The sequence below is a fragment of the Neophocaena asiaeorientalis genome, unplaced genomic scaffold (genome assembly GCF_003031525.2).
Source record: "Neophocaena asiaeorientalis asiaeorientalis breed wild unplaced genomic scaffold, Neophocaena_asiaeorientalis_V1.1 scaffold191, whole genome shotgun sequence".
In the NCBI taxonomy this organism is placed as follows: domain Eukaryota; kingdom Metazoa; phylum Chordata; class Mammalia; order Artiodactyla; family Phocoenidae; genus Neophocaena; species Neophocaena asiaeorientalis.
In genome coordinates, this window is record NW_020175105.1 from 1526829 (window position 1) to 1554237 (window position 27409).

General features: G+C 36.6%; 1 protein-coding gene across 1 annotated transcript in view; it reads right to left on the reverse strand.

The window, feature by feature from the left end:
- The window catches only part of ZPBP (zona pellucida binding protein), a 98287-nt gene that overhangs the window by 61073 nt on the left and 9805 nt on the right, over positions 1–27409 (reverse strand). The window contains exons 3-5 of the mRNA XM_024764375.1: positions 25639–25764; positions 17706–17855; positions 1677–1895 (exon numbers count right to left, since the gene is read on the reverse strand). Coding sequence (XP_024620143.1) covers positions 1677–1895; positions 17706–17855; positions 25639–25764 — 495 coding nt within the window. The remainder of the gene's footprint in view (positions 1–1676; positions 1896–17705; positions 17856–25638; positions 25765–27409) is intronic.

Sequence of the window (27409 nt, forward strand, 5' to 3'; positions counted from 1 at the left end):
ACACACACACACACACACACACACACACACACACACACAGGAATATTATTCAGCCATAAAAATGAAGGAGATTCTGCCATGTGTAACAACACAGATAAAACTTGAGGGCATTTTGTTAAGTGAAACAAGTCAGAGAAAGACAAATACTGTATGACCTTACTTATATGTGGAATCTACAAAAACTGAACTCAGAAAAGGAGAACAGATTGATGATTGCCAGGGGCATGGATTGGGGGTGAGGGAAATGAATGAAGGAAGACAAAGGGTACAAATAAATTCAGGATGTAACGCAGAGCTTGGTGAATATAGTTAATAATACTGTATTGTATATATCTGAAAGTTGCTAGAAGAGTAGATTTTAAAAGTTCTTACTGCAGAAATAAATAAATTAAAACTATGTGAGAAGATCTATGTGTTTAACCTTATTATGGTAAACATTTTGCAATATATAGATACATCAAATCCTTATGTTGTACACTTTGAACTAACATATTGTTATATGTCAATTATATATCAATAAAGCTAGGGAAAAAAATCAAAATTGGGCAAAGGACTTGAATGGACTTTTCTCCAAAAAAATATATGAATGGTCAATAAGCACATGAAAAGATGCTCAACATCATGAGTCATTAGAGAAACGCAAATTAAGCCCACAGTGAACTAATTTCTATTGAAAATCATCTCTTTCCTCTTATGGGTTCAAGTACACTTTCAGCTTTTCTCAAGACTATTAAATGCCTATTAATAGCACCTATTCAATACACCAGGTACAATGACACCATAACTCTCATGAATGCTAACAGTGGGTCTTTGATGAGCTAAAGAAAGACTCAGACTATCCTTCATAATTTGCCTTAGGGGCTGGAGAACAACTCAAAATTTTTTCTGGAGAGAAGAAGTAAGGAAGATAAAAGATAGTGAAAATGGGGTTGAACACCTCTTATTCTTTTCTCTGAAAGCTTCGCACCTCTCACTTGTATCTAAACATTCAATCCTAGATGGCCAAGAAAGAGAGGGGGAATATCAGAGAAATGGGTAAGTGTAAACAAACACTGACAGTAGAGGAATCAAGGACAGAGGGTAAAGAAGAAAGAAAGGAAACAGCAACATACCATTTGAGATGAAAAGTGGAGGGGGTCCTCTTGCTACTGGGACCCATTAAGAACACATGCATGGGTATTCCTAAATGCTCATTCATAAACGGGCCCTTTATAAATCTAAAGTCTTCAGATATTAAGTCCAATTCTTGGTTTTCCAGAATATACTGGGCTTTTGCTCTGCATTGTTAGGAAAAGCAACCTAAGCTGTTAGAACAGTCCCTCTGGTCTAAAGTGTTAACCTAGCTTATTATATAATATATACACCAGGTACAATAACACTTATCTAAAGTGTTAACCTAGCTTATTATATAATTACATGCTTTTACAAATTAAATCTTTGTAGCTAAATTATCATAGCAATGTTTAAGTTATTTGGGAACCCAAACTTTTCATTAAGTACATGAATCAGCAGAAATGTATTTGGGGGCTGCTATAAGATCTAAGAAGTGAAAGTAAAGAATATGAAACATTCAGATCTATAGCATTTACATTCTAAAAATGCCACTAGTAACTCAGGTCTCTAAGATTAGTTTTGCAGTCTAACTTTGTTTTCTTTAAAGAATTACACATACTTACCTGAAAATGTAAAAAACAATTCATTTTGCAAACCAGCTCTTTGCATTTTAACATGATGGCATTCAGACTTCAGTAAGAAAACTTGACATGAAAGGTCAAGAACCAATTTGCTTAAAATCTCAAGAAGTTTCTTCTCAAAAGAAACATTATAGATAGTATTACAGGGAGCTGCATGATATCGAGCTGTGAACTGGTAATAATAATGTGGCTCACGATAAGCTGCAAAAAATTAAACAGAGAACAATACAGCAGTGGTTATTTAAGCAATTCAAATATATTTCAGCTATTCAAGAGAAATCATTATTTGGAATACATCTGACCCTTGAACAATGCAGGGTTAGAGTTAGGAACACCAACCACACCCCCAGTTGAAAATACATGTATAATTTATAGTCAGCCCTCCTCACCCACATTCCTCTGAATCCAGGGTTCTGCAATGTGTGGATGTGGATCGTGTGGTACTGCAGTATTTGCTACTGAAAACATCCATGTATAATGGACCCACACAGTTCAAACCCATGTTGTTCAAAGGTGAACTGTATATGTTTCTATATACAGCCATATATAAGTATTTTTTTAATTTAACAAGCACTTATCTAGCAGCTACTAAGTGACAAATGCTGTTATAGGCACTTTAAAAATAGAAACTCATTTAAATCTCCTAAGATTATTAAAGATTGGTATAATCTTCACATCCAGCATGTATTGAGGGAAACTATGTCACATGCCTAATGCCTGTGCAATCAAAACTGAGACTCTAGCTGAGGAGCCTAGCCCAGAGTCTGTGCCCTTAACCACCATGTCATGCTGCCTCAAACTCAGGTATGAGACTTCCCTAAGTTTAAATATTCATCTTAGGGAACGAGGGGAAGATGACAGAAGAGTAAGACGCGGAGATCACCTTCCTCCCCACAGATACACCAGAAATACATCTACACGTGGAACAACTCCTACAGAACACCTACTGAACGCTGGCAGAAGGCCTCAGACCTCCCAAAAGGCAAGAAACTCCCCACGTACCTGGGTAGGGCAAAAGAAAAAAGAAAAAACAGAGACAAAAGAATAGGGATGGAACCCGCACCAGTGGGAGCGAGCTGTGAAGGAGGAAAGGTTTCCACACACTAGGAAGCCGCTTTGTGCGTGGAGACTGCGGGTGGCGGAGGGGGAAAGCTTCGGAGCCACGGGGGAGAGAGCAGCCACAGGGGTGTGGAGGGCAAAGTGGAGAGATTCCAGCACAGAGGATCGGTGCCGACCGGCACTCACCAGCCTGAGAGGCTTGTCTGCTCACCGCCGGGGTGGGTGGGGCTGGGAGCAGAGGCTGGGGCTTCAGTCTGAGCGCAGGGAGAGGACTGGGGTTGGCGGCGTGAACACAGCCTGCAGGGAGTTAGTGCGCCACGGCTGGCCGGGAGGGAATCCGGGGAAAAGTCTGGACCTGCTGAAGAGGCAAAAGACTTTTCTTCCCTCTTTGTTTCTTGGTGCGCGAGGAGAGGGGATTAAGAGCGCTGCTTAAAGGAGCTCTAGAGACGGGCGCGAGCCGTGGCTAAAAGCGCGGACACCAGAGACGGGCGTGAGACAATAAGGCTGCTGCTGCTGCCACCAAGAAGCCTGTGTGTGAGCACAGGTCACTACCCACACCCCACTTCCGGGGAGCCTGTGCAGCCCGCCACTGCCAGGGTCCCATGATCCAGGGACAACTTCCCGGGGAGAATGTACAGCATGCTTCAGGCTGGTGCAACATCACGCCGGCCTCTGACGCCACAGGCTTGTCCCGCACTCCGTGCCCCTCCCTCCCCCCGGCCTGAGTGAGCCTGAGCCCCCGATTCAGCGGCTCCTTTAACCCCGTCCTGTCTGAGCGAAGAACAGATGCCCTCCAGCGACCTACATGCAGAGGCGGGGCCAAATCCAAAGCTGAACCCCAGGAGCTGTGCAAACAAAGAAGAGAAAGGGAAATCTCTCCCAGAAGCCTCAGAAACAGTGGATTAAAGCTCCACAATCAACTGGATGTACCTGCATCTGTGGAATACCTGAATAGACAACGAATCATCCCAAATTGAGGAGGTGGACTGTGAGAGCAAGATTTATGATTTTTTCCTCTTTTTGTAAGTGTGTATGTGTATGCTTCTGTGTGAGATTTTGTCTGTATAGCTTTGCTTCCACCATTTGTCCTAGGGTTCTATCCGTCCGTATTTTTTTTTCTTAATAATTATATTTTATTTTAATAACTTTATTTTATTTTACTTTATCATCTTTCTTTCTTTCCTTCCTTCCCTCCTTTAGACAACGAATCATCCCAAATTGAGGAGGCGGACTGTGAGAGCAACACTTATGATTTTTTCCCCTTTTCCTATTTTTGTGACTGTATGTGTATGCTTCTGTGTGAGATTTTGTCTATAGCTTTGCTTCCACCATTTGCCCTAGGGTTCTATCTGTCCGTAATTTTTTTCTTAATAATTATATTTTATTTTAATAACTTTATTTTATTTTACTTTATCATCTTTCTTTCTTTCCTTCCTTCCCTCCTTTAGACAATGAATCATTCCAAATTGAGGAGGTGGACTGTGAGAGCAACATTTATGATTTTTTCCCCTTTTCCTCTTTTTGTGACTGTATGTGTATGCTTCTGTGTGAGATTTTGTCTGTATAGCTTTGCTTCCACCATTTGTTCTAGGGTTCTATCTGCCCATTTTTTTTTTCTTAATAGTTATTTTTTGTTTTAATAACTTTATTGTATTTTATCTTACTTTATTTTATTTTATTCTTTCTTTTTCTTTTCCTTCCTTCCTTCCCTTCTTCCTTCCTTCCTCCCTCCCTCCTTTCTTTCTTTCTTTCTTTCTTACAACTTCTACTAATTCTTTCTTTCTACTTTTTCTCCCTTTTATTCTGAGCCGTGTGGATGAAAGGCACTTGGTGTTGCAGAGTCAGTGCTGTGCCTCTGAGATGGCAGAGCCAACTTCAGGACACTGGTCCACAAGAGACCTCCTAGCTCCACATAATATAAAATGGCAAAAATCTCCCAGAGATCTCCATCTCAACACAGCACCCAGCTTCACTCAATGACCAGCAAGCTACAGTGCTGGACACCCTATGCCAAACAACTGGCAAGACAGGAACACAACCCCATCCGTTAGCAGAGAGGCTGCCTAAAATCATAAGTCCACCGACACCCCAAAACACACCACCAGATGTGGATCTGCCAACCAGAAAGACAAGATCCAGCCTCATCCACCAGAACACAGGCACTAGTCCCCTCCACCAGGAAGCCTATATAACCCACTGAACCAACCTTAGCCACTGGGGAAAGACACCAAAAACAATGGGAACTATGAACCTGCAGCCTGCAAAAAGGAGAACCAACAACAGAATACACATTTTTCTCAAGTGTTCGTGGAACATTCTCCAGGATAGATCATATCTTGGGTCACAAATCAAGCCTTGGTAAATTTCAGAAAAATGAAATTGTATCAAGTATCTTTTCCGAACACAATGCTATGAAACTATATATATCAATTACAGGAAAAGGTCTGTAAAAAATGCAAACACAGGGAGGCTAAACAATACACTACTTAATAACGAAGTGATCACTGAAGAAATGAAAGAGGAAATCCAAAAATACGTACAAACAACTGACAATGGAGACACGACGAGCCAAAACCTATGGGATGCAGCAAAAGCAGTTCTAAGAGGGAAGTTTATAGCACTACAATCCTACCATCATCTTAGAAGAAAAGAGTGTCATATAATTGCCAACAATAGGCAAAAAAAAACTATGTTTCTAACATATCTATAAGCTTTATTGAGTTCAGTTACAACACCTGAAACTGAGAATAGGGTTTTTTTTTTCTATCCGTTTCAAAATCTCACTGAAATGACACAAGAAATATAAAAATGATAAATCCATGGTACTAGAAATCAGAAAAGTTTACCTTCTGAGACAGGGAGCTCTGTTGCTACTTTTGTTAATCAAGGGGCCTGCTGAGGAGACACTCTCCACTCGCACTAAAGTGATAGCCACCACCGTTCACTTTCCTACCTGCTCATTTAAGCCAAAATTGAGTGCACAGACCAAGCTACTATAAGCCTTTGTATTCAAGGTTGAGACCAGACAGCTTCTAATTCATTTACAAACATGAATGAAAACCACAGATTCTCCTAACCAAATCTGGGGAGTTCCAAAATCACTAAAGGAAAGCATGAAGGGGTTTCCCTGGTGGCACAGTGGTTGAGAATCTGCCTGCCAGTGCAAGGGACACGGGTTCAAGTTCTGGTCTGGGAAGATCCCACATGCTGCAGAGCAACTAGGCCCGTGAGCCACAACTACTGAGCCTGCCCATCTGGATCCTGTGCCCCACAACAAGAGAGCCCGTGACAGTGAAAGGCCCGCACACCGTGATGAAGAGTGGCCCCCGCTTGCCGCAACTAGAGAAAGCCCTCGCACAGAAACGAAGACCCAACACAGCCAAAAAATAAATAAATAATTAAAAAAGAAAAGCATGAAAATGAAAAAGCAAGGGAAAATAACATAAAAGAAAATTAATGTAGGAAGCATTTAGAAATAAGTTTTTAAAATTCTAACTAGTAAGGATAGAAAATATATCCATAAAACTATTATAAAGCTATTGTAGAAGAGAAGTGATGCTAAATACGAAAAGCATCCTGGAAAAAATTTTTAAATACAAATACAGAAAATTTAAAAATTAATTGAAGTAATAAATGAAAACAAGGTTAAAAATATGTTTGGAGATGGAAGTAATGAAATTCTCACATAGCATAGATCAAAATTAGAAACAAAATGACAAGAGCAAAAGAAGAGAAAAGGAAGAGAGATCCCAGATAGCCTATGTTAAAGTGAAGGAGTTCCAGGAGAGAACAGAGCAGACAAAGGAGAAGTTAATCAGGGTACAAACAGGGAAAACACTCTGTAAGCTGAAGAACGATTTGTGTCATCACACCAAAAAGGTCCATGAAACTGTGAGTAAGAAAACTGAAAAACAATGTCACATTGAGACATAAATCTTAAAAACCTATCAATATCATGCATTTACTGACACATATATTCCCATATGATAAATGACTGATTTATATTGATTATATCATGATTTATCACATCAAAGCTGTGTGATGTGATACATACAAGAACCATGTTGAAGAGTGAACCTTATCAGATGGACCTGGAAGCTGCAGCAAGGCTCCCAGCAAGGACTGCAGACAGAGCAAGCACTCCTCTGGTTCATGGGCTAACAAAGAACTCCTTTTTCCTTCCAGAAATCCGGCATGTATCATGCTATTACATTTGATAGAAAGAAATCTGAATATAAGCCACAATATCTTCAAAATGCCCTCAAAAACGCTATCAAAAGTGTCCTTTTCTGAAGACAGCTTCTTATCTCTGGGAGAAGTACACATTTACACACACAGCAACTCAGGATCCGCTTGTAAATGAGTTATTAACAAGTTGTATAAAAGAGAACACAGCAGGCTGGAGGCTGCCTACAGGATTGGCCCTTGGCTGGTAAGTATTTCCCTAAACGGACAGGCATTGCTCCCCATGTGATAAAACTGTTTCCCCACCTGAGGAACTGAACCCTGCACCTCTGGGAGTTTGGGACTTCTGTCGTTGTCAGGCAGAGGGAGCCTTCAGGACTAGCTCCCAATCAGCGCCTGGGTGCTAAGTCGGCACAGGGGTTACTGGATTTTTACCACTAAGGAAAGGAGGGGGCTCAATGCAACCTCACACAGGAAGGATAGCACAGCAGTCCTGTACGTGGATTTCACCTGGCTCTGGCCGTGACTTTCCCCCTGCCATTCCTACTGTGTGTCCCTCACCTTAGCCTTGAGTACAACTCTGCTGAGGCCAGCAAGTCCTTGCAGGGAATCCCTGCAACAGTTTAAAAAATAAAATCCTCATAGGAAAATCAGAAGCTTTCAAAGAAAAAAGACATATACGGCTCTAGAAAAATGGGAATGATAAAAAAAATGACATAAACATCTACAGGAGTTCTCAAAAGTTTTGGTCTCCGGATCTCTTTACATTCTTAAATTTCACTAAGGACCACCAAAGAACTTTTATGTAGGATATAGCTACCAATATTTATGATACAAAAAATTCAAACTGAAAAGCTTTTAAAATGCTTATTAATTCATTTTAAAATGACAGAAACTCATCAGGCAGTAACATAAAAAAAAAACACTTTTAGGTACAATAACACTTTTCAAAGAGAATCAGTGAGAACAGTAGTATTGTTTTATATTTTGAAAAGCTCTTTAAGGTCTGCTTAATAGAAGTCAGCTGGATTCTTATACTTACTTGTGCATTCAATGACATATGGTGTGTTGGTTTATTGCCTCATAGAGATATGTAGTTGGTTAGAAAGAAACATTTTAACAGCTTTTTTGCGTAATTGTGGATGACTGTTCCACAGTAGCTTACCCACTTCAACTGTAAATCTCAACACAGTTAAAACAGTAAATAATATCATTGTATAATTACAAAAACAGTTTTCACCCTACTGACCCCTTGAAAGGGACTCAGGGACTCCAAGGAGTCCATAGATTACTATTTGAAAACTACTGATCTATACTCAGAGTTAGAGTATTTGAACTTACTGGAAGTTGGCAAGAACACAATAACTTAGTAAAACAGGTAAAAAATATGAATAGAAAATCTCAAAAGGAATAATAAACACAGAAAAAGATGCTCAGAGATGCTAGTACTAAGGAAAATGCAATCACAACGGTGGCATAACATTTTATACCCCTATACAAATAAAAGAGCAATAACACCTATTTTTGTGAGGGATATGGGTACGAACAAGTTTTCATACACATTATGAAAATTAAAAAATAAAAGAAAGAAATATATATCTCAAAATATTAGAGAAAGTAATAAATTAAGAATAGGAAATTATAGAACAAAAACCGGTACATATGACTAAAGAACAAGTAGAGATTTTAAAGAAAAAGATCCAATTGGAAATACTGGGGATGGAAAGTATAGTCATTGAAATAGAAAAACGGCACCAAAGTTAAAACAGAAAGTGAACAGACTAGCTAAACTTGCAGACTTCACACTGCTGAAGACAGGTTTGATAAATTGGACAATGGTACCTTAAACACATTTAAAGATGTGTATATATGAAAGACAAGTGAAAAGATATGGATGATAAATTAAGGAGCCCTAACAAATGTTTAATTGGTATTCCAGAAATAAATAGTTAAGAGGAAAGGTTTTTAGAGATCATGAAGGAGTCAACGAAATCCAAGCTAGATGGAAACTCCACTCCAGACTGGGGCAGACAAGGGCACAAGGCTCCCTCTCCCCAAGAAGGGACAGGAGGTCAGCCTTTCTCATGCAGACCAGAGCTACCTGGTGCTAAAGGGAAGTTGTGGGTGAGTACAGCTGAGAGGTGAAGGCTCCCTCCTTCCACCTCCCCACTTTGTGAGATGGAGGCTCTAACCTGGCTGCAGCAATTCTGAAAACAATGGGAGCCCATCAGCCTTGTCCAGCTCGTCATGTGAAGTGTCCACACAGGAGAAACATGCTGTGGAGACCCGGGGCTGCTGCTGCTACCCCCTCCAACAGATGCTAAGTTCCCAAAGCAGTGTGTCACTCACAGAGAAGCACACCACTGTCCCCAGCCCCAGCTCCAGAGCAGTGGCTCAGAGAATCTGCCGGGGATGAGCAGCAGGCTGAGAAGAGAGCTCAGAATCTCTTCTCAAAGGAACTGACGTCCTTGTGATAAACTGTGGGGAAGCGCAAACCTCAGGGCACTTTCAGAAACACTGGCAGTATGGGGAAAGACAACTGGGAAAAGGCGAAACTGCAGGCAGCCTAGTTTGTCAGACAGCAACACAGGAGGTGTCAGCGGGAAGGAGCTATCCTGAGGTCAGAACAAATCTCAAACAGACCTGGGGAACCCAAACTGAACTGGATCGGTTTTAGAGGAATTTATGCCTCAGGGCATTGTTGAAAACAACAGATACATGAAACCTCTATGGGTACACCCAAAGTGCACCTTCCTAGGACAGACTTTGGAGGCCTCACACTATGGTGGTAGCGGGAGTGAACCTCACTGAAATAATCTAGCCAGTTGCTAAACAAATAAACAGGATAAAATTATGACAAATCTGGAGGGTGGGGGAAGGAAATGGACCAGTACCCAGAGTTGCTACAATACATTATCTAAAAAGTCCAGCTTCCAAACAAATTTATGAGACATGCAACGAAACAGGAAAGTATGACCTATACACTGGAAAAAACTAGGAAGCAGAAATTGCCTGTTTAAGAGTGACCAGATGTGGTCACTTTTAGAGATAAATATTAAAAACTAAAGACTTCAAAGCATTCATATAAATGTGTTAAAATAACAAAAGAAAATCATGATTAATGAAGGGAGGTGTTTTAATAATGTCACATCAAATAAAAACTATCTATAAAAAATTATAAAAAAAAGAATCAAGTGGAAATTCTGTAGGTAAAAAGGAAAAACACTGAAAGGAAAAACACAATAAGAAGCTCAACAGTAGATCTGACCTGACAGAATAAATAAATAAAGATTTTCAGACTGTTAAAAAGAAAACCACAGGCCCAAAATTGTGTCACATGTGCTAAACCCCAAGATACTAAAACTACAGTTAATATCTAATCTAATGGCAGTTTCAACCTCTCCCACAAATGTAATCCTAATCAACCAGTCTGGAATTTTCTAGTCTAACAGTAAAGTAATCTATCACACAGGCCTCCTCCAGTCCCCAGAGGAAGAAGAAGCAACCTGCATGATAAAACCAAAACCTCTGCCACTCCCTTCCCCACACCCTCAAGAAAAGAGGGCCTAGTCTAAAAATAATCCTTTCTTTTCTTTTGCTAATAGCATACAACCCCTCAGAGCCACCTTCTAGTTGCTAGATGGGATGCTCCCCGATTCATGAATTACCTAATAAAGCTAATTAGATCTTCAAATTTTCTTGAATTTTGTTTTTTAACAAGACTGAAAGAACATAACCTCAGTCAATAATCTGAATCCACACAAAAAAACAAAGCACTCCAGTAAATCATGTAATTATATAGACAGAATAAGTGCATATTTCTTCGACTTTCTTTCCTCTTTACTGATTTAAAAAGCAATTGTATAAAAGAATTTGTATATGATGTATCCCTGGGACCAAACATAAATATATATTTTCCAATAGGAGCACAATGGAGGTGGGTGGGAGCAAAGATGTACTAGACTAAGGAAATGACTACAGATGGAAACTTGAAAAAAAGCAAACAATTAAAGAAAATAAAAAATGATAAACAAGAAGGCTAATGTAACAAAATCTATAAATATACACTTGCTCTCCTAATTTCAGCTTCTCTAAACTACATAAAGTTACACAAAATAATAATTATAAAATGTATTGTTAGTTTTGTAACATTCACAGGTGTAATATGTATAATATTAATACCACAAAAAGCATGGAAAAGGAATAGATCTACATAAGACTAAGGTTTCTCTATCTCACCAGAATTAAGTTTGTAAAGATGTCAAGCTGATTCTGATAGGTTAAGATATATGCGGCAACTTCTAGAGCAATCAATAAGGAAATGATCCAAAAATATATAGTAAAAAATCATTAAAGTAATTAAAATGCTACATTAGAAAATATTCACTTAATTCACAAGACAATGAGAAATAGAAGAACACATGAGACAGGGAAATATAAAATAAAATGATAGAGTATATCCACTTATATAAATAATAATATTAAATGTGAATGGATTAAATTATCTAATCAAAAGGCAGAGACTATGAAACTGGATTTAAAAAGCAATGAACCATTTAGTGTCTACATGAGACACATTTTACATGCAAAGATACAAATAGACTGAAAGCGATGGGGTGCAAAATAATACATCCTGTATACAGCAATCACAAGAAAATAGGAATGGCTATTCAATTATCAGGCAAAGTAAACTTTAAAACAAACAAAAAATGCTACTATAGCTAAAGGGTAACATTTTTTTATAATAAAAAAAGACAACCTATCAGGAAGAGAGAACAATTATAAACATACACACACCTAAGAACAAAGCACCAAAATGAAGTAAAAACTGACAGAAATGATAAAAGAAATAATTATTTTGATTATATGATGATTATATCATTAAATAATGATAAAAACAATTCAAAATATTGCTTGGAGACTTCCAATAATGAATGAAACAACTAGGCAGAAGATCAACAAGGAAACAGAATACTTGAATAATGCTGAAACCAAATATACCTAAAAGACATCTACATACCTCTCCACCTGGCAGCAGTAGAATATACATTCTCAAGTGCTCTGGCATATTCTCAAGGATGGAGACTATTTTAAGCCACAAATCACAATAAATTTTAAAGGACTGAAATAATACAAAGTATTTTCTCTGATCACAATGTAATAAAATTAGAGTAACAGAAAAATTTGAAAAACTCACAAATGTGTGGAAATTAAACAACATAATTCTAAGTAACCAATGTGTCAAAGAAGAATCAAAAGAGAAGTTAGAAGAAAAACTTCATATAAATTGAAAAAAAAAACATAACCTATGGAATGCAGCTAAAGCAGTACATTGTAGGAAATTATATATACAAAATTATATATATATAAAATATAATATGATCTCTAATCAATAATTGAAACTTTTACCTTATGACACTAGGGAAGAAAGAGAAAACTAACCTTAAATCAAGCAGAGGGAAAGAAATAATAAAAATTAAAGTAGAGATAAATGACATAGAAAATAGAAAAACAATAGAATCAATGACACAAAAACATAGTTATTTGAAGATATCAACAAAATTTATAAATCTTTAGCTAGAGTGACCAAGAAAAAAAGAGAGGACTCAAATTAACAAATCATCAATAAAAAAGGAGGCAGTATTATTGACCTTACAGAAATAAAAAGAATTACAAAAGGATACTATAAAAACCTGTATGTCAATAAATTAGATAACTTAGATGAAATAGAAAAATCTCTAAAAGACATACACTACTGAAACTGACTCAAGAAAAAATAGACTATATGAATAGAGCTATACCAAGCAAAGAGATTAAATTAGTAATCAGAAAAAACAACTACCCAGGAAGAAAAACCCAAGCTCAGATGTTTTCACTCATGAATTCTACCAAACATTTAAAGAAACATTAACAATCCTTAATGAACTCTTCCAAAGTCAGAAGAGAAAGAAAAAATTCCCAAGTCATACTCAGTATTATCATGAAAGCAAACCCAGGTAAAAACGATATCACAAGAAAACAGAACTACAGACCAATATCTCATATGAATATAGATACAAAAATTCTCAACAACATTCCAGCAAAATGAATCTATCAGTATACTGAAAGCATTATACATCATGACCAAGTGGGATTTTAGCCCAGGAACCAAGCTTGGTTCAACACTTGAAAATCAATGAATGCAATATACCATATCAATAAAACAGAAAATAAAAAATATACAATTATCTCAATTAATGCAGGAGAAACACTTAACAAAATCCAACATCCTTTCACAATAAAAAATTTTAAATCAACAAACTTGGAATGGAAGGAAACTTCCTCAACCTAATAAAAGGCATCTATGTAAAATCCAATCTAACACCACATTTAATAGTAAAAGACTTGATGAGTCCCCCTAATATTACAAAGAAGGCAAGGATATCTGCTCTCACCATTCTTATTCAACAGAGTACCAGAAGCCCTAGTGTCCCCAATAAAAAAAGAAAAATAAGAGGCATACGATTGAAAAGAAAGAAACAAAACTGTCCCTATGTGCATATGACATGACAGTCTCACAAAGAATCTACAAACATTTTTTTTTAATTCTAGACCAAGACACAAATAATAAACCACTTTTTGTTTACAGTATGTCTCGTTTTGTTGCGCTCCACATTATTGTGCTTAGCAGATATTGCATTTTTTACAAATTGAAGGTTTGTGGCAACCCTGTGTTAAGCAAGTCTATCAGTGCCATTTTTTTCTGCAGCATTTGCTCACTTTGTGTCTTTGTATCATATTTCGGTATTTTCACAGAATTATAAGTCGAACTTGAATATGTGACTGAATTGCTGCAATCTCATGATAAAACTTGAATAAATGGGGAGTTGCTTCTTATGGATGAGCAAAGAAAGTGTTTTTTTTCTTATTTTTTATAAATCGTTTTTCTATATATTAGCAATAAACCTGTGGAATCCAAAATTTGAAATCTAACATCATTTACAATTGTGCAAAAAAAGCCCAAAATAACATACTTAGGTATACACTTAAGAAAGCATGTATATAGAGATGAAAGAGGGAATTCCCTGGCAGTCCAGTGGTTAGCACTTCCACTGCAGGGGGCACAGGTTCGATCCCTGGTCAGGGAACTAAGATCTCACATGCCTCACGGCATGGCCAAAAAGAAAAAAACAGAGAGATCGCAAACATCCCCCAAATTTATCTATAGATTGAATGCAATTCCCATCAAAATTCCAGCAGATACATTGTAGATACGTATAGGATTATTCTAAAATATATAAGGAAAGGGGTGGGCCCTAAAAAAGAAAAACATTTTGATAAAGAATAGTGCAAGGAATCACACTACCTGGTACTGAGGGTTTCTATAGTTACAGTGATCCACACAGTGACACTGGCAGAGGAACAAACCCCATAGATCAATGGAAGAAATTAGAAAACCCAGAAACAGACCCACACAAATATTCTCAACTTACTGTTGACAAAGGTACAAAAACACTTCAAGAAATCATGCTGGAGCAATTGGATATCCTAATGAAAATTATTAAACCTCACACCTTACACAAAAATTAACTGAAATTGCATCATGTTAAGCAAAACTATCACAAAAAAGGAGAAAATCTTTGCCTATGGCTAGGCAAAGAATTCTTAGACTTGACAACAAAAGCATGACTAATTAGCAAATCTGATAAATCAGACTTCATTGAATTGAAAACTCTGGCTCTGTAAAAATACTGAAAACTATTAAGACATCAAGAAAAGAAATCGAAGAAGAAAGAAATAAGTGGAAAGACATTCTGTGCTCATGGATTGGAAGAATTAATATTGTTAAAATATTAAATACTACACAAAGCAATCTACAGCTCCAATGCAATCACTATCAAAATTCCAATGGCATTTTTCACAGAAATAAAACTCTCAGAAATTTGTATGGAACCACAAAAGACCACAAATAGCCAAAGCAATCTTGAGAAAAAAGAACAAAGCTGGAGGCATCATGCTCCCTGATTTCAAGCTATATTACAAAGCTACAGTAATTAACACAATGTGGTATTGGCATACAACCAGACACACAGATCAATGTAACAGACAGAGAGCCCAGAAATAAACCCATACAGAAATGGTCAATTAATTTACAACAAAGAAGCCAAAAATATACAATGGGGAATAGACAGTCTCTTCAGTAAATGGTGTTGGGAAAACTGGCCAGCCACATTCAAAAGAATGTAACCACTGTCTTACACCATGCGCAAAAATCAACTCAAAATTGATTAAAGACTTGAATGTAAGACCCGAAACCATAAAACTTCTAGCAGAAAACACAGGCAGTAAGCTCTTTGACTTACTGTCTTAGAGATAAATTTTTTAATCCAACACCAAAAGTAAAAGCAACAAAAGCAAAACTTTTGTTCACAGCCCACGCAAATAGCAAAACTCAAAAAACGTCATCAATGACCAAAAAATAAACATTAAAGCCATGAAATACCATTATTAGACTATTACATTGGCAACAATTCAAGATACAGTATACTAAGGGCATTTTAGGTAATGAGATTCTCGTGTACTGTGGCGGGGATACAAACTGTACACTCTTTGCAGGGCAACTAGCAGAATTATCAAAATAACACTGTGAAAACCCTGTAGAAGATATTACCTTACAGAATCACCTCAGCAAAATACTAACAACATCTATAATACAAGAATACTAGTGTGTGTGTTTACACACAGATCGATGAGCAACGGACTCATACACAGAGACGCACAGAGGGACTCAGGGAAGAAGAGACTGAAGGACTTATTTCAAGGTTCCACGCACTGCTGTTTGAGGCAGGGAAAATCTGAAACACACGAAACGATCATCAACTGAGGAATGTGCAAGCAAAATCTGGAATACCATGTGGCATTGGAAAGACTAAAGTGGATCCTTAGAGTGAAACAGAATGACTTAAATGATTTTTTTAAGCACAAAAATAGTCGGTCTCCAAAATCAGTTTATTAAATGATGTGTCATCCTGCTGCCACTGGTATAGCAGTGGGGCACAGTAGGTATCAAGAGAGATAAAAATACGAACTCTAGAACGAGAACCCCTAGATTGAAATCTGAGTCCCACAGTCTAACGAAAATTGCAGTACCTACTGTACGGGTTTGTTGTGAGAATTAAATAAGTTGAATATAAATAAAGCACTTCAAAAAAAAAGCCTTGCAGGGCTTCCCTGGTGGTGCAGTGGTTGGGAGTCCGCCTGCCGGTGCAGGGGATGCAGATTCATGTCCCGGTCTGGGAGGATCCCACATGCCACGGAGTGGCTGGGCCCATAAGCCATGGCCGCTGAGCCTGCGCGTCCGGAGCCTGTGCTCCGCAGCGGGAGGGGCCACAACGGTGAGAGGCCCGCGTACCGCAAAAAAAAAAAAAAAAAGCCTTGTGAAAATAAGCAATATATGTGTTTTGCTGTTATTATTATAATTACACGTAAAAACACAGCATAAATGCTTGGTAAATATTAGCTATCATTTTCATTACTATAAACCAGCATTCATTTTAGGCACTGTTACACTTGTTAGCTTATGTGAATATACCCTTATGAGAGATTTCAAAGTATATTTGTTATAAACTATATAAACTATACTAAATAACACATATCATATTTTACAGGAAGAACTATGTAACAAAAATGAAGCGTGACTGATTACAAAGTTTAAACAAATTATTTGCCTAACAAAGTTAATATAATTTCTCATGAAAATTATGTCTTTCTTTGGATATATGGAACACCGTTTTTTAGTGTATAAAAATGATCAGGGAACCATTAATAATCTGCCATTTGTTCTACATCCCAGCTGTGAAAACAATGCTGCATGAGCTTCCTATTGCTTCCAATGGTATATTAACTTCTTAAGCCACAAACCTCGTGGCTTAAAATAACACAAATGTATTATCTCACAGTTGTGGAGATCAGACGTCCAAAGTGAGTCTTGCAAGGCTGGAATCAAAGTACATTTGCTCTGGAAGTACCAGGCTCCAGAGATCTGCCACCTCCTTGGCTTGTGGCACCTACCCCACCCTCTCCTTTCACTGCCACGTCTCCTTTTTCTGCCTTTGGGGCTGTCCTGCCTTCCTCTTTAAGGACCCCTGTGACTGCACTGGGCCCACGCTAGTAATTCAGGAGAGTCTACCCTTCTCAAGATCTTAATTACACCTGCAAAACCTGCTACTGTAGGGTAACATATTCAGAAGCTCTGGAGGTGAGACACGGACAGCCTGGGGGACCCTGACTCTGTCTCCATGCATGGGTCCCAGCCGTGAGACGGAACTTTCACTCAGGCTGTTCTCCTGGCCACTCCATGACCAACTCACCTCTCCAGTCTCAGACCTCAACAGATCAAGCTACTTTTGGACAGCGATTTTAATACAGTGGCAATTCATGTTCCCGGTCACGGGGATGGCAGTGCACCATCAAGAGGATACTCGGAATTTAAAAGCAGTACGGAGTACAATATCATGCTCATTCTCTGAAAACACGATTTCCATACCACTCTGTTTTTATGCACCGTCTTAAATTGATCTGTACATGTCAATATTCCCCTGAAGAAAAATGATCTTCCCTTACCACTAACCCCTTACAAAGCACTTCACAAAATATAGGCAGGCAGACATTTTTCTTTAATTAAGAGAGACTAAACACAACAAAATCCCTTTAAAACAAACCTGTTAAAATATGTAAATATTTGTAAACATTAAGAAATGTTAAAATACAATCAAAATCCCTTCTTACCATATACAACATATTTCAGTTGGAGATTTTTAACGACTTCTTCCACAGTAGGTTTATACTCCAGAAAACACGTGTAAACCCCACTCATGCTCTCTTTGAAGTTCTGGAATACAAGGCTTCCTGTGGAGGTCACTTGTGCAGTGCTGTTTCCTAATAGAGGAATAAGATACAGTGATCAGTAGCTTAAATTACATGAGATTGAGATAAAATAACGAAACAGTTTCTTAACAGAGAAAAACCATCCAAATTTACCTACAGAATCACTGAAGGAGTCAGGGACAAAGTCATTGTGTCTGGTGGTTCTTGACAGTGGGTGCCAGGATGAACTTAGTGTCAGAATTTCACTAACCAGAGTTCATCAAGTGTGTGGCTGCCTAAGTGGTAAGAGACTAACACACGTACATGATGTGCTCCTCATCTGCTTGTCGCACTGAGATGGCATGATCAGTACTCATATACATATTAATATAGCATATACTTATACATACTATCAAGTAATTATATTTGTATATATGCATATAAATACTTTATTTATGAGTTATGCTCTCATTAAGCATAAAAAAATGTATATGAAAGGGATAAAAACAGTGCGTCCAGAACAAAGGCTAACTCAATATAATCACGAACACCTAGGGATTTGTTGTCATTACACAAGGTACTTGGCAAAATTTGGATTACAACCGTGAGGGTTGCAGAAGAAAGAAAACAGGAGACTGGATCACTTGACACCCGAAGTCGCACAATCAGAATTGCAGGGCTGGGAGTCAGAACTTGGACGTAAGGTCCCTTGTCACTTCAGCATCACTTAAGTACCACACTGGGAGAGAGCCATGTTGTGTAATGGGAAAGAAGTCTGATTTAGAGGATTAGGACTTGGCTTTTAGGTGTGCCTTTCTTTCTCATAAACTGTGTAACTGGGGATAATCACTTAATCTTTCTGAAGTCTAGCTCCTTCATTTGCACAACAAAGAATCATAATATATGATAATATATCTCATTGAATCATTTTTGAATAACAATACAAGGAATGTTAAAGTACTTGAAAAAGCTATAAATCATTAAGCAATTAAAAATGGTTACTCTCAAAGTTCATAACCACGGGTTTGCACTAGAAAAAATTATTAGATATTAAAACTCACTCAATAATTTAATAAACTATTCATTAGAATTGAAAATATTATCTTAATAAATACTCATCTTTTTCTATTTTAAGAAAATAATTTATTGCCTATAACTGTCAAGTTGAAATTTATTTTGAAGAAATTTATTGCTTCAAAATAAGATAAAAGATGAATGTTCTTAGTGAAGAAATTTTCATTATTCATTTTTTCACTAAAAATGTGTTGAGTTTCTAGCACATGCAAAGCCCTGTTTCAGATACTGAAGGAGAAATGAATAGATGGATATACCCACCCTCAAGGGATTTACATAGAGCATTATGCCTTGAGAACTCCCATTTCTATACCTTGGATGAAGCTAAAAAATGTGATATAAATTTAGAATACATTTCTATTGTACTGCCTATTTCTTCATGAATATCTTTTGATGAAAGAGTACATATTTATCATAACATGTTGTCTCTTTTTTAGAACAGATTAAGAGGTTTTCAAGCATTTGCTATACATATATTTCAGCAGACACAAACAGATACATCATAGTAATATGATAAAAGGTGCCCACAAACTGTAAAGAAATTTTAGAATATCATGTCAGCAATGAAGCCATGCATTCCCTGGCAAAAATTTGAAATAAAATTTCCCAAACCAGAAGCATTAATAAGTGTATTAATATATATTTGAATGCCTACTACAATGTTAAATATTATGACAGCCAGAAAATCTAGTATCATACAATTTGTAAGAAAACACTCTCTGGCTACCTTCTTATTTAAAAAAATTTAAAAGTAGCACACTTTGAAAAGATACCCAGATGATTGCATAGCCAAGAGAAGAACCCACTTAACAAATACCACTTAACAAACAGACTTTTACAAAACTAAGTTTAAATGGGAATTTCAGGATGCCAAGGCATATCACTATATACTATATAAGAACTCATACAACAGCAGACAGTCAATAAATAATTAAACTGAAGTCAGGACTTCTTTCTCTAGAACTCAGCTTGATTATCTAAAAATTCAGAGTTGGATTAGATTTCTAGAAGCACGTGCCTCAGAGCTCTAAAATTACATGGCAAAATTTAAGCACCATTTCATTACAATTTATTTTTAAAAACAGGTTTATACTTTTGGTTTCTGCTCAGATATGGAGAGTGACTATAAGAGCAACAACATCATACAACAATAAGGAAAAAGACAGACAAACTGTCAACCAACAAATTTTCTTGAACCCATCAAACAAATGAGGCAGGTAGGGCAACCAGTAACCCTGAAAACCAGGAATGAACAGGGCCTGCAGGTAGAACCTAGACCTAAGCATTTGCTTCAATGGTCTAAGAACATCTGGCTAAAAGTTTTCAATAAATTGCTAAAAGCCAAGTGTTGTCCAGTGTGAGCATGTGAAGCCTCTGAGGACCACAGATGGGGGCAGGGGGAGTGCAGAGGCAGTTGCACTCTCTTACAGGCTTTTTACCTTCATGAAAATCTTTGGGTGTTCAAAGGAAGATCAGGGGAACCCTGAGCAAGATTCCTACAGGGCACTGGCTAGAGGAGGGGGCCGGCGCAGGGTACTGGCTAGAGGAGGGGGCCGGCAGCCCTGCCAAAACTCCACCCTTGCCCATTTCCCCTACCTCCTGGTGAGGAGCAATGCTTTAACCGACAAGGGAGAAGAAACAAAAATGGTCACTGAGGGCACTGTGGAAACATGTTACCACTAGAGAAGGAAACAGGAAGAAAAAAACCTCACTCTTGAGGAAGTCAGCAAGAAGTACTAGGCCAACACTAAAGCCGGCAGACAGGCTGAAGCACTTCTAAAGGCCACACCCACAAGATCCAGTGACACCACACCTGCCAAAGACTAATGCTGAATCAGAACACTAGAGACTGCCCCTCTCTCCCAACTGCCCATCACTAATAAGAGTCTAGCAAAAATGCAGTGAAATCAAGCTAGGAGAGCTGCAAGAAAGATTCTCTCTAGAGAAAGCAAAAAAGGAGAAACCAAAGCCAAAGATGAGACAATGGAGAAAAATAAGTTTTCAGTAACCACAGCAATAACCAATATCAAAGCCAGACAATTCCTGACTAGTTTAACACAAACTCCCAATATTAAAGGCTTAATAATATTTTAAAAAGTGTTCATCTCAAAGATAAAAAATAATTATCTCAATATTTACTATCTTATTCAAGATGTTCTTAAAAAATTAAGAAGCATACAGAAGGGTAAGAAATGGCACATTTCCAAAATACCAGGCAATGACACAGATGTCAGAAGTATCAGACAGTTAGTTTAAGATAACTATGAATAATGTATTAAATAATTTAATGGAAAATGTATAAAGCATGCAAGATCAGATAGGTGATTTCAGCAGAGTCTGAAACCATAAGAAATAATCAAATGGAAATGTTAGAACTAAAACCAAACCAAAAAAATAAAAAAAGAACACAGTAACACAGATGAAGTCTTCCTTCAATGAGCTCATAAAGAGGCCTGACACAGCTAAGAAAAGAACCAATGACTTGAAGACAGATCAAAAGAAATTTACCCGAAAAGAAAAAGCAACGACAACAACAAAAGCAAAACACCACCAAGAAGAATGAATCCAAGAGCTATGGAACAATTTCAAACAGTTACATAAGGGTGACAGAAATCTGAGAAGGAGCAGAGAGATAGGATGAAGCAGAAGAAATACTGGAAGATATAATGGCCGACAATTTTCAAAAATTAATGACAAACCAAAACTACAGATCCAAGAAGCTTATAAAACACCAAGCAGAATAATACAAATAACCAAAAAAAAATGCATTTAGTATTCAAATTACTGAAAGTGAAACGGAAAGAAAAAATCTTGAAATTAATCAGAAAAATATGGCACACTGCCTACAGAGGGATAAGGACTATTTTATAGCAGCCTTCTCACGAGAAACTATGCAAGCAAAAAGAATACAGAATGCCATCTTTGGAATGTTGAAAGAAAAAAACTGCCAATCCAGAATTCTACAACCAGCAAAAGAAATAGATAAGCAAACTTTACCCAAAGCAAACAGAAAGGAAATAATAGTCAGAAATCAATGAAACTGAAAACAGAAAAATACCAGAGAAAAATAACTCAAAAGCTGGTCCCTTGAAATGACTGATAAAATTGTTAACCCTGTAGCCAAGAGAGACCAAAATGAAAGAGAAAAGACACATCCAATACCAGGAGTGAACGAGAGCATATCATAGAGATCCTGCATATATCAAAAAGATAATGAGAAACTATCATAAACTATGCACATAAATTTGACAAGTTGAAAAAAATCTAAGTTGGACAAATTCCTTAAAAGACACAAACTACAAAAAGTCACAAAACGGTGAGAAGGGAAAATCCTAGTCCTACCTCATTTAGATTATCTGTGAACTCTGAAGCCAGACTTCAAAGGCACTTGACTTCAGGAAAGTACCTTGTTCTCTCAATGCCTCTGTCCACATATAAAAGGGAGAAAATGACTGTACTTACTGCAAAGAGCTGTTGTGAAACTTAAATGATTAGTATATGTAAATTGCTTAGAACAGAATCTGCTACATGATAAAAGTATACATGTTGATTATTTTTATAAAATTCGGAACAAAAACACTAAAGTAAAAATATGCTTGCAGAATATATCCATACATGTATATCTATATTTTTATATATTTAAATATGTGCATTTACTATGTGTACGAATACACACATACAGAGATATATGTATGTATTTGTGCATGTGTATTCGTACACATAGTAAATGCATAAAGAAAAGCTAAGGAATAATATTGTAAAAGTTCAGGATAATGTTTACCTAAGAGGGGTTGGGGACAGAAGAATGGGATTTTTCAACATTAGAAGGTTCAACAGTCATGATAATGGTATATCTTGGCTTCTATAGCAAGCTCAAGGATGTCTGTTTTATTACGCTTCATAACTTACATATCTGTTATACAGATTTGTATTTATCAGATGCTTCATAATAAAAATATTAAGGTAGAGTAAGATATAATCTATGATCTCATTTTTTAAAAAACATAAGAAGGATGCAGTTACAGGGTAAAGCTCAACGTGTGTGTGTGTGTGTGTGTGTGTGTGTGTGTGTGTGTGTGCAGTTATACAGGTTTGTGTGAACATTTAAAAACGTGGGAAAGTCCACACACCAAAAAGAGCTAATTCATCAGAATGGTATTAGGGTTGAAGTAAGAGATACAGGGCTTGCTGCAATAAATGCTTTACCTTTGTAACGCGCAGTTATACAGGTTTGTGTGAACATTTAAAAAAGTGGGAAAGTCCACACACCAAAAAGAGCTAATTCATCAGAATGGTATTAGGGTTGAAGTAAGAGATACAGGGCTTGCTGCAATAAATGCTTTACCTTTGTAAACCAAAAATGTTGGAAGAGAGACAGAAGAGGGTGGCAGTGGGGGTGAGAGGAAGAGAGCCTAGCAAGTCTAAGACTTGGCCTCCACACTGTACAACCATCTAAACAACCTGGATGCTTCTCTCCAAAGGGAGGCGCAAGTACATAACTACATGTTTCTTTGGTTCAACTGTAGGGGAACTATCTTTGGAATATCCATAAAAAGATAACAAAAGTACAGTGTAGTTTAACCTAGAGTCCAAAAAGCTTCTCTGTTTTTCAGGCTTTAATAGAATTAGACATTTTCCACGTCTCTCTGCAATTACAGTGATAGTACTGAGCTTTAAAGCTGGCAGACAGCGAACTATGACGTGACACTGCACTGAAAACACAACTGTAATCATGCTGTCAGAATACCAGGACTTTCTGAGAATAGTCTTTATAAATACAAAGCCCTTGCATCTATATGATTTTATTCTTACCTGGAAACAGCTACGTTTTTGAACATCTGTTTTCCATTATGAAAGTGAGTAATATAAAATGTCACTTCTAGTTAAAGGATTCAAAATTCACTTACACAGTATACTTTGCAATACAAGCTGCAAGACCTGGCCTGGCGTCTCAGAGAAGAGCATGTTTCACATCTCAATTTTCAAATCAAAGGGGTAACAAATTACAACACAACAAATCAATACTTAAATGCTTCTATTTTTGAACTCACAGAGTTTTAATAATGAATGTAAAATATATTTAATATACATGCTTGTGTTATATTATTTGCTATTAGAAAGCAATAAAAATAAAAATTGATTTTATTTTCAGTATTGGATACCTTTACTCCTGGCCCCCTTTGCTGATTTATATTAACTGCCTAGCCTCTCAGGACCTCTGTCCCTGACCTCTGCTGACCCCCTCCTACACTCTAGTACTGCAGCCAGGCAGAGGTCACGCTGCTCTGCGTACCTCCTGCAAAGCTGGGCACAATGGCAGCCACCAGGTAGTCACTCACCTAGAGCCGAGTAATTCACTTTGGAGACACACCACCTAACCTAAAGAGTGAAGTAACTCTTTAAACCTTGAGCTATTTCAGAATCAACATAAATATTACGGCAATGTACAACTTAGATTGTTCAACTATATAAAATATGAATTAAAACATATTAAAAAATAAATATTTATGAATGTTTCTTCAGCGAGTCTTTGTATGAATATACTGCTTTCCTCCATCCAGGTCTACAAAATAAACCTGTAGGTTTTCACCCACAAGCACTGTCTCAAAACACCAATAAGGGAAAAAAAGGAGAAGAAGGAAGGAAGGAACGGAGGGAAGGAGGGAGGAAGGGAGGGAGGGAAGGAAGAGAGAGAGAAAGAAAACATGGTGAATAGAGCAATAAAGAAAAACTTGCACAGAAGGTATGCAAAAGGTACTTCCTTGAACAGATATTTAGGATGAAAATTCATTATCCGAATTTTCAGCAAGGCTGAAAACAAAAACAGCTAAGCTAATTGATATTTTTTAAACTACACTGCAAAAACAAATCAGCTTTTAGCAAATGAGATATCAGAATACAAGTAAGATGGGCATTTCAAAATAACAAAATAAGAAGTTGAATGGAGAAAATGTTGACCAAATCAATCATACCAATAGTAATCTCTATGTGGTAAAATGTACCTTCATGAGAATAAGACCTTGTTTTCTCAAAAATCTGAAAACTGTAAGGTTACTATCCAGATGTAGCTCAAGTCCATCTTCTCCTCTGGATGAGTACCCAAGTACTAAACTTCCTCTTTTGTGAGCACAGCATCAGTAACATATTATTACACAGCTGCCACCAAACCACGCAGTACATTTAAGAGCATGTTTTTCATACTAAAATACTGAATGTTAAATTTAGTCAGTTTTTCAAAATGGATATTAATATTTAGGTTAAATTCAAATATAATCCATACTGTCTGGTCCGGATTTTAATCAGAGTGAAATATAAGATAAAAAATATAAAATCGTAACTACTAATAAAGTCTCAAGTTGTCCCTATGTGGGGCTGTATAAAACAAACAAATCCAGAATTTTAAACCTAGAGCTCAAAGTGCTCATTTGTATTTTTAACAAAAGCCAGAATCATATTTGCTTCTTCATACATACTTTGCTAATAAAAGTCTAACTGAGGTAACCAAAATGATTTTATGAATTTTACAATAAAAAAGGAAATTTTTTTGAAATATGGACGCTTAGAGAATTCTCCAGTTTAATCATCCAGTGTGTCTCTATCTCAAATTAAGATCTGGAAAAAATGGTCATGCCATCTACATTGTTAGATTCTAACTCCAAAAAGAAATTGCAAGAAAAAGAAGTGAGCTAATACATGAGCGTATATGAGATACAAATATTCTTTTTGCTCTGAGTACATTTCATACATATTTTTAATTATAACAACTGAAACAGAAGCCCACCTGAAATGATTTTTCCTTTCGGCCCATGCCACTGGAATGATGGGTCTATGAGTTCAGAATTCCGCAGTCGCTGGGTTACACATAACATGTGTGGACTCTTTTGATGGAGCATAACATATACTTTCACTGAAAATAAATATTAAAATGTTCCAATAATATTTTATGTTCGTTCACGATCTATAATGGCTTACATTTTTGTAGTCTGGGTTACATGTTTTCAGAAGTTTTCTTTGGATTATTGCTATTGCTTGGTAAGAACTAAATTTCATTGCATTCCATATAACTAACTTTCAAAAACATACACTTAATTTATTTGCGTGTGCGAGTGTATCTTAATCTCAGCATTATGCATTAGTCTTTTTATTCAGAGTTTATATACCAACTTACTTTGTTGTCATAAAATTATTTTAATTACAAAGTATTAAGATAATTCTATATCCATACTTCATCTGTTTTGCAAAGACACCAAACCTGAAAGAAACTGACAAGATAAATTTGTTTAGATTATGGAACAATACATTACTCACAATGATGTAACACAGTGTACTGAATTTTAAAATTGTAATGTGATTAAAAAATTCACAAATATGTGCTTTGATTGATTTTAATTATTAAGCATTTTTCCCACTTTGCTTTAAAATTTAGAGCACTGCTCATTAAACAAGCAAAAATAGTATTCTCTAGGAGATACAAAAGGAACACACTAAAGATTCAATTGTTTTGCACTTACTTATAAGAAAGCTTTTAGAAAAGCTTCTAGAAACTCCTCAGTAATCCCATGGCAACACTTCACTAATCAACCATATACTAAGATTTTTGTGTTCCAGTAAAATAAAAATTGTTTCTATGAGAATCAAAATTCTCCTTAACTTTAAAGAAACTGTCTCTAAACTTTAACCATACAACATCATGTTTATTGAATGTAGCTTTTAGATTGCTACCCTTACTTAGGTTAAGAAACTTCCCCTCAATTCTTGGTAATTTGTTTTCCTGGGACACTTGCACCTATATTCATAAATGTAACTCTATATAATTTTCTTATGTTATCCTTTGTCTTTTTCCAATTTCAGTACAAATTTGTTATTTAGTGTTTAGCACTACTAAGTTAGGCATCTAAGATTATAATAGCCACATAAAATGAATTAGGCAGATTTCCTTCTATAAATTTTCTCTGAAAGAATGTGTAAAGTGTTTTTGTCCTTGGAAACTATATAGCCTGGTACTTATTTTTTGGCAAGGGAGGAAGTAGCAAAACAAATTTCTGATTAACAATCTGGAGAATTTAATTATTAGTTTACTAAGTAATTTAATCAAGTCTGTTTTAGAAACTTATATTTTAGTAGAGTTATTCACTGTACGTTTATTATATAAAATTATTCAGAATACTAAATTCTGATTTTTAAATCTCACCATATCTTAATTTATTCATAATATTTTTGTACTTTCATTATTCTCTTGTGAAACAATTACCAAAACTCTGTCTACTAATTGCTCCAAAGACAGCTTTTGGTTCCATTCAATCTATTATTCTTCTCTGGTCTCTTTCATTAATTTCTCCTCTTATTTTATTTCCTACTCACCTCAGTTTAAACGTTTCTTCTTTTTTCTACTTTTAATGAATGCTTATTGTATTAACGTGCCATTCCTCAGCACGACTTACTGGCTCTTTTATAAGGACACCAGTCATACTGGATTTGGGTCTACCCTAATGACCTCATTTTTAACTTGATTACTTCTATAAAGATGCTGTCTCCAAATAAGTTCACTTTCT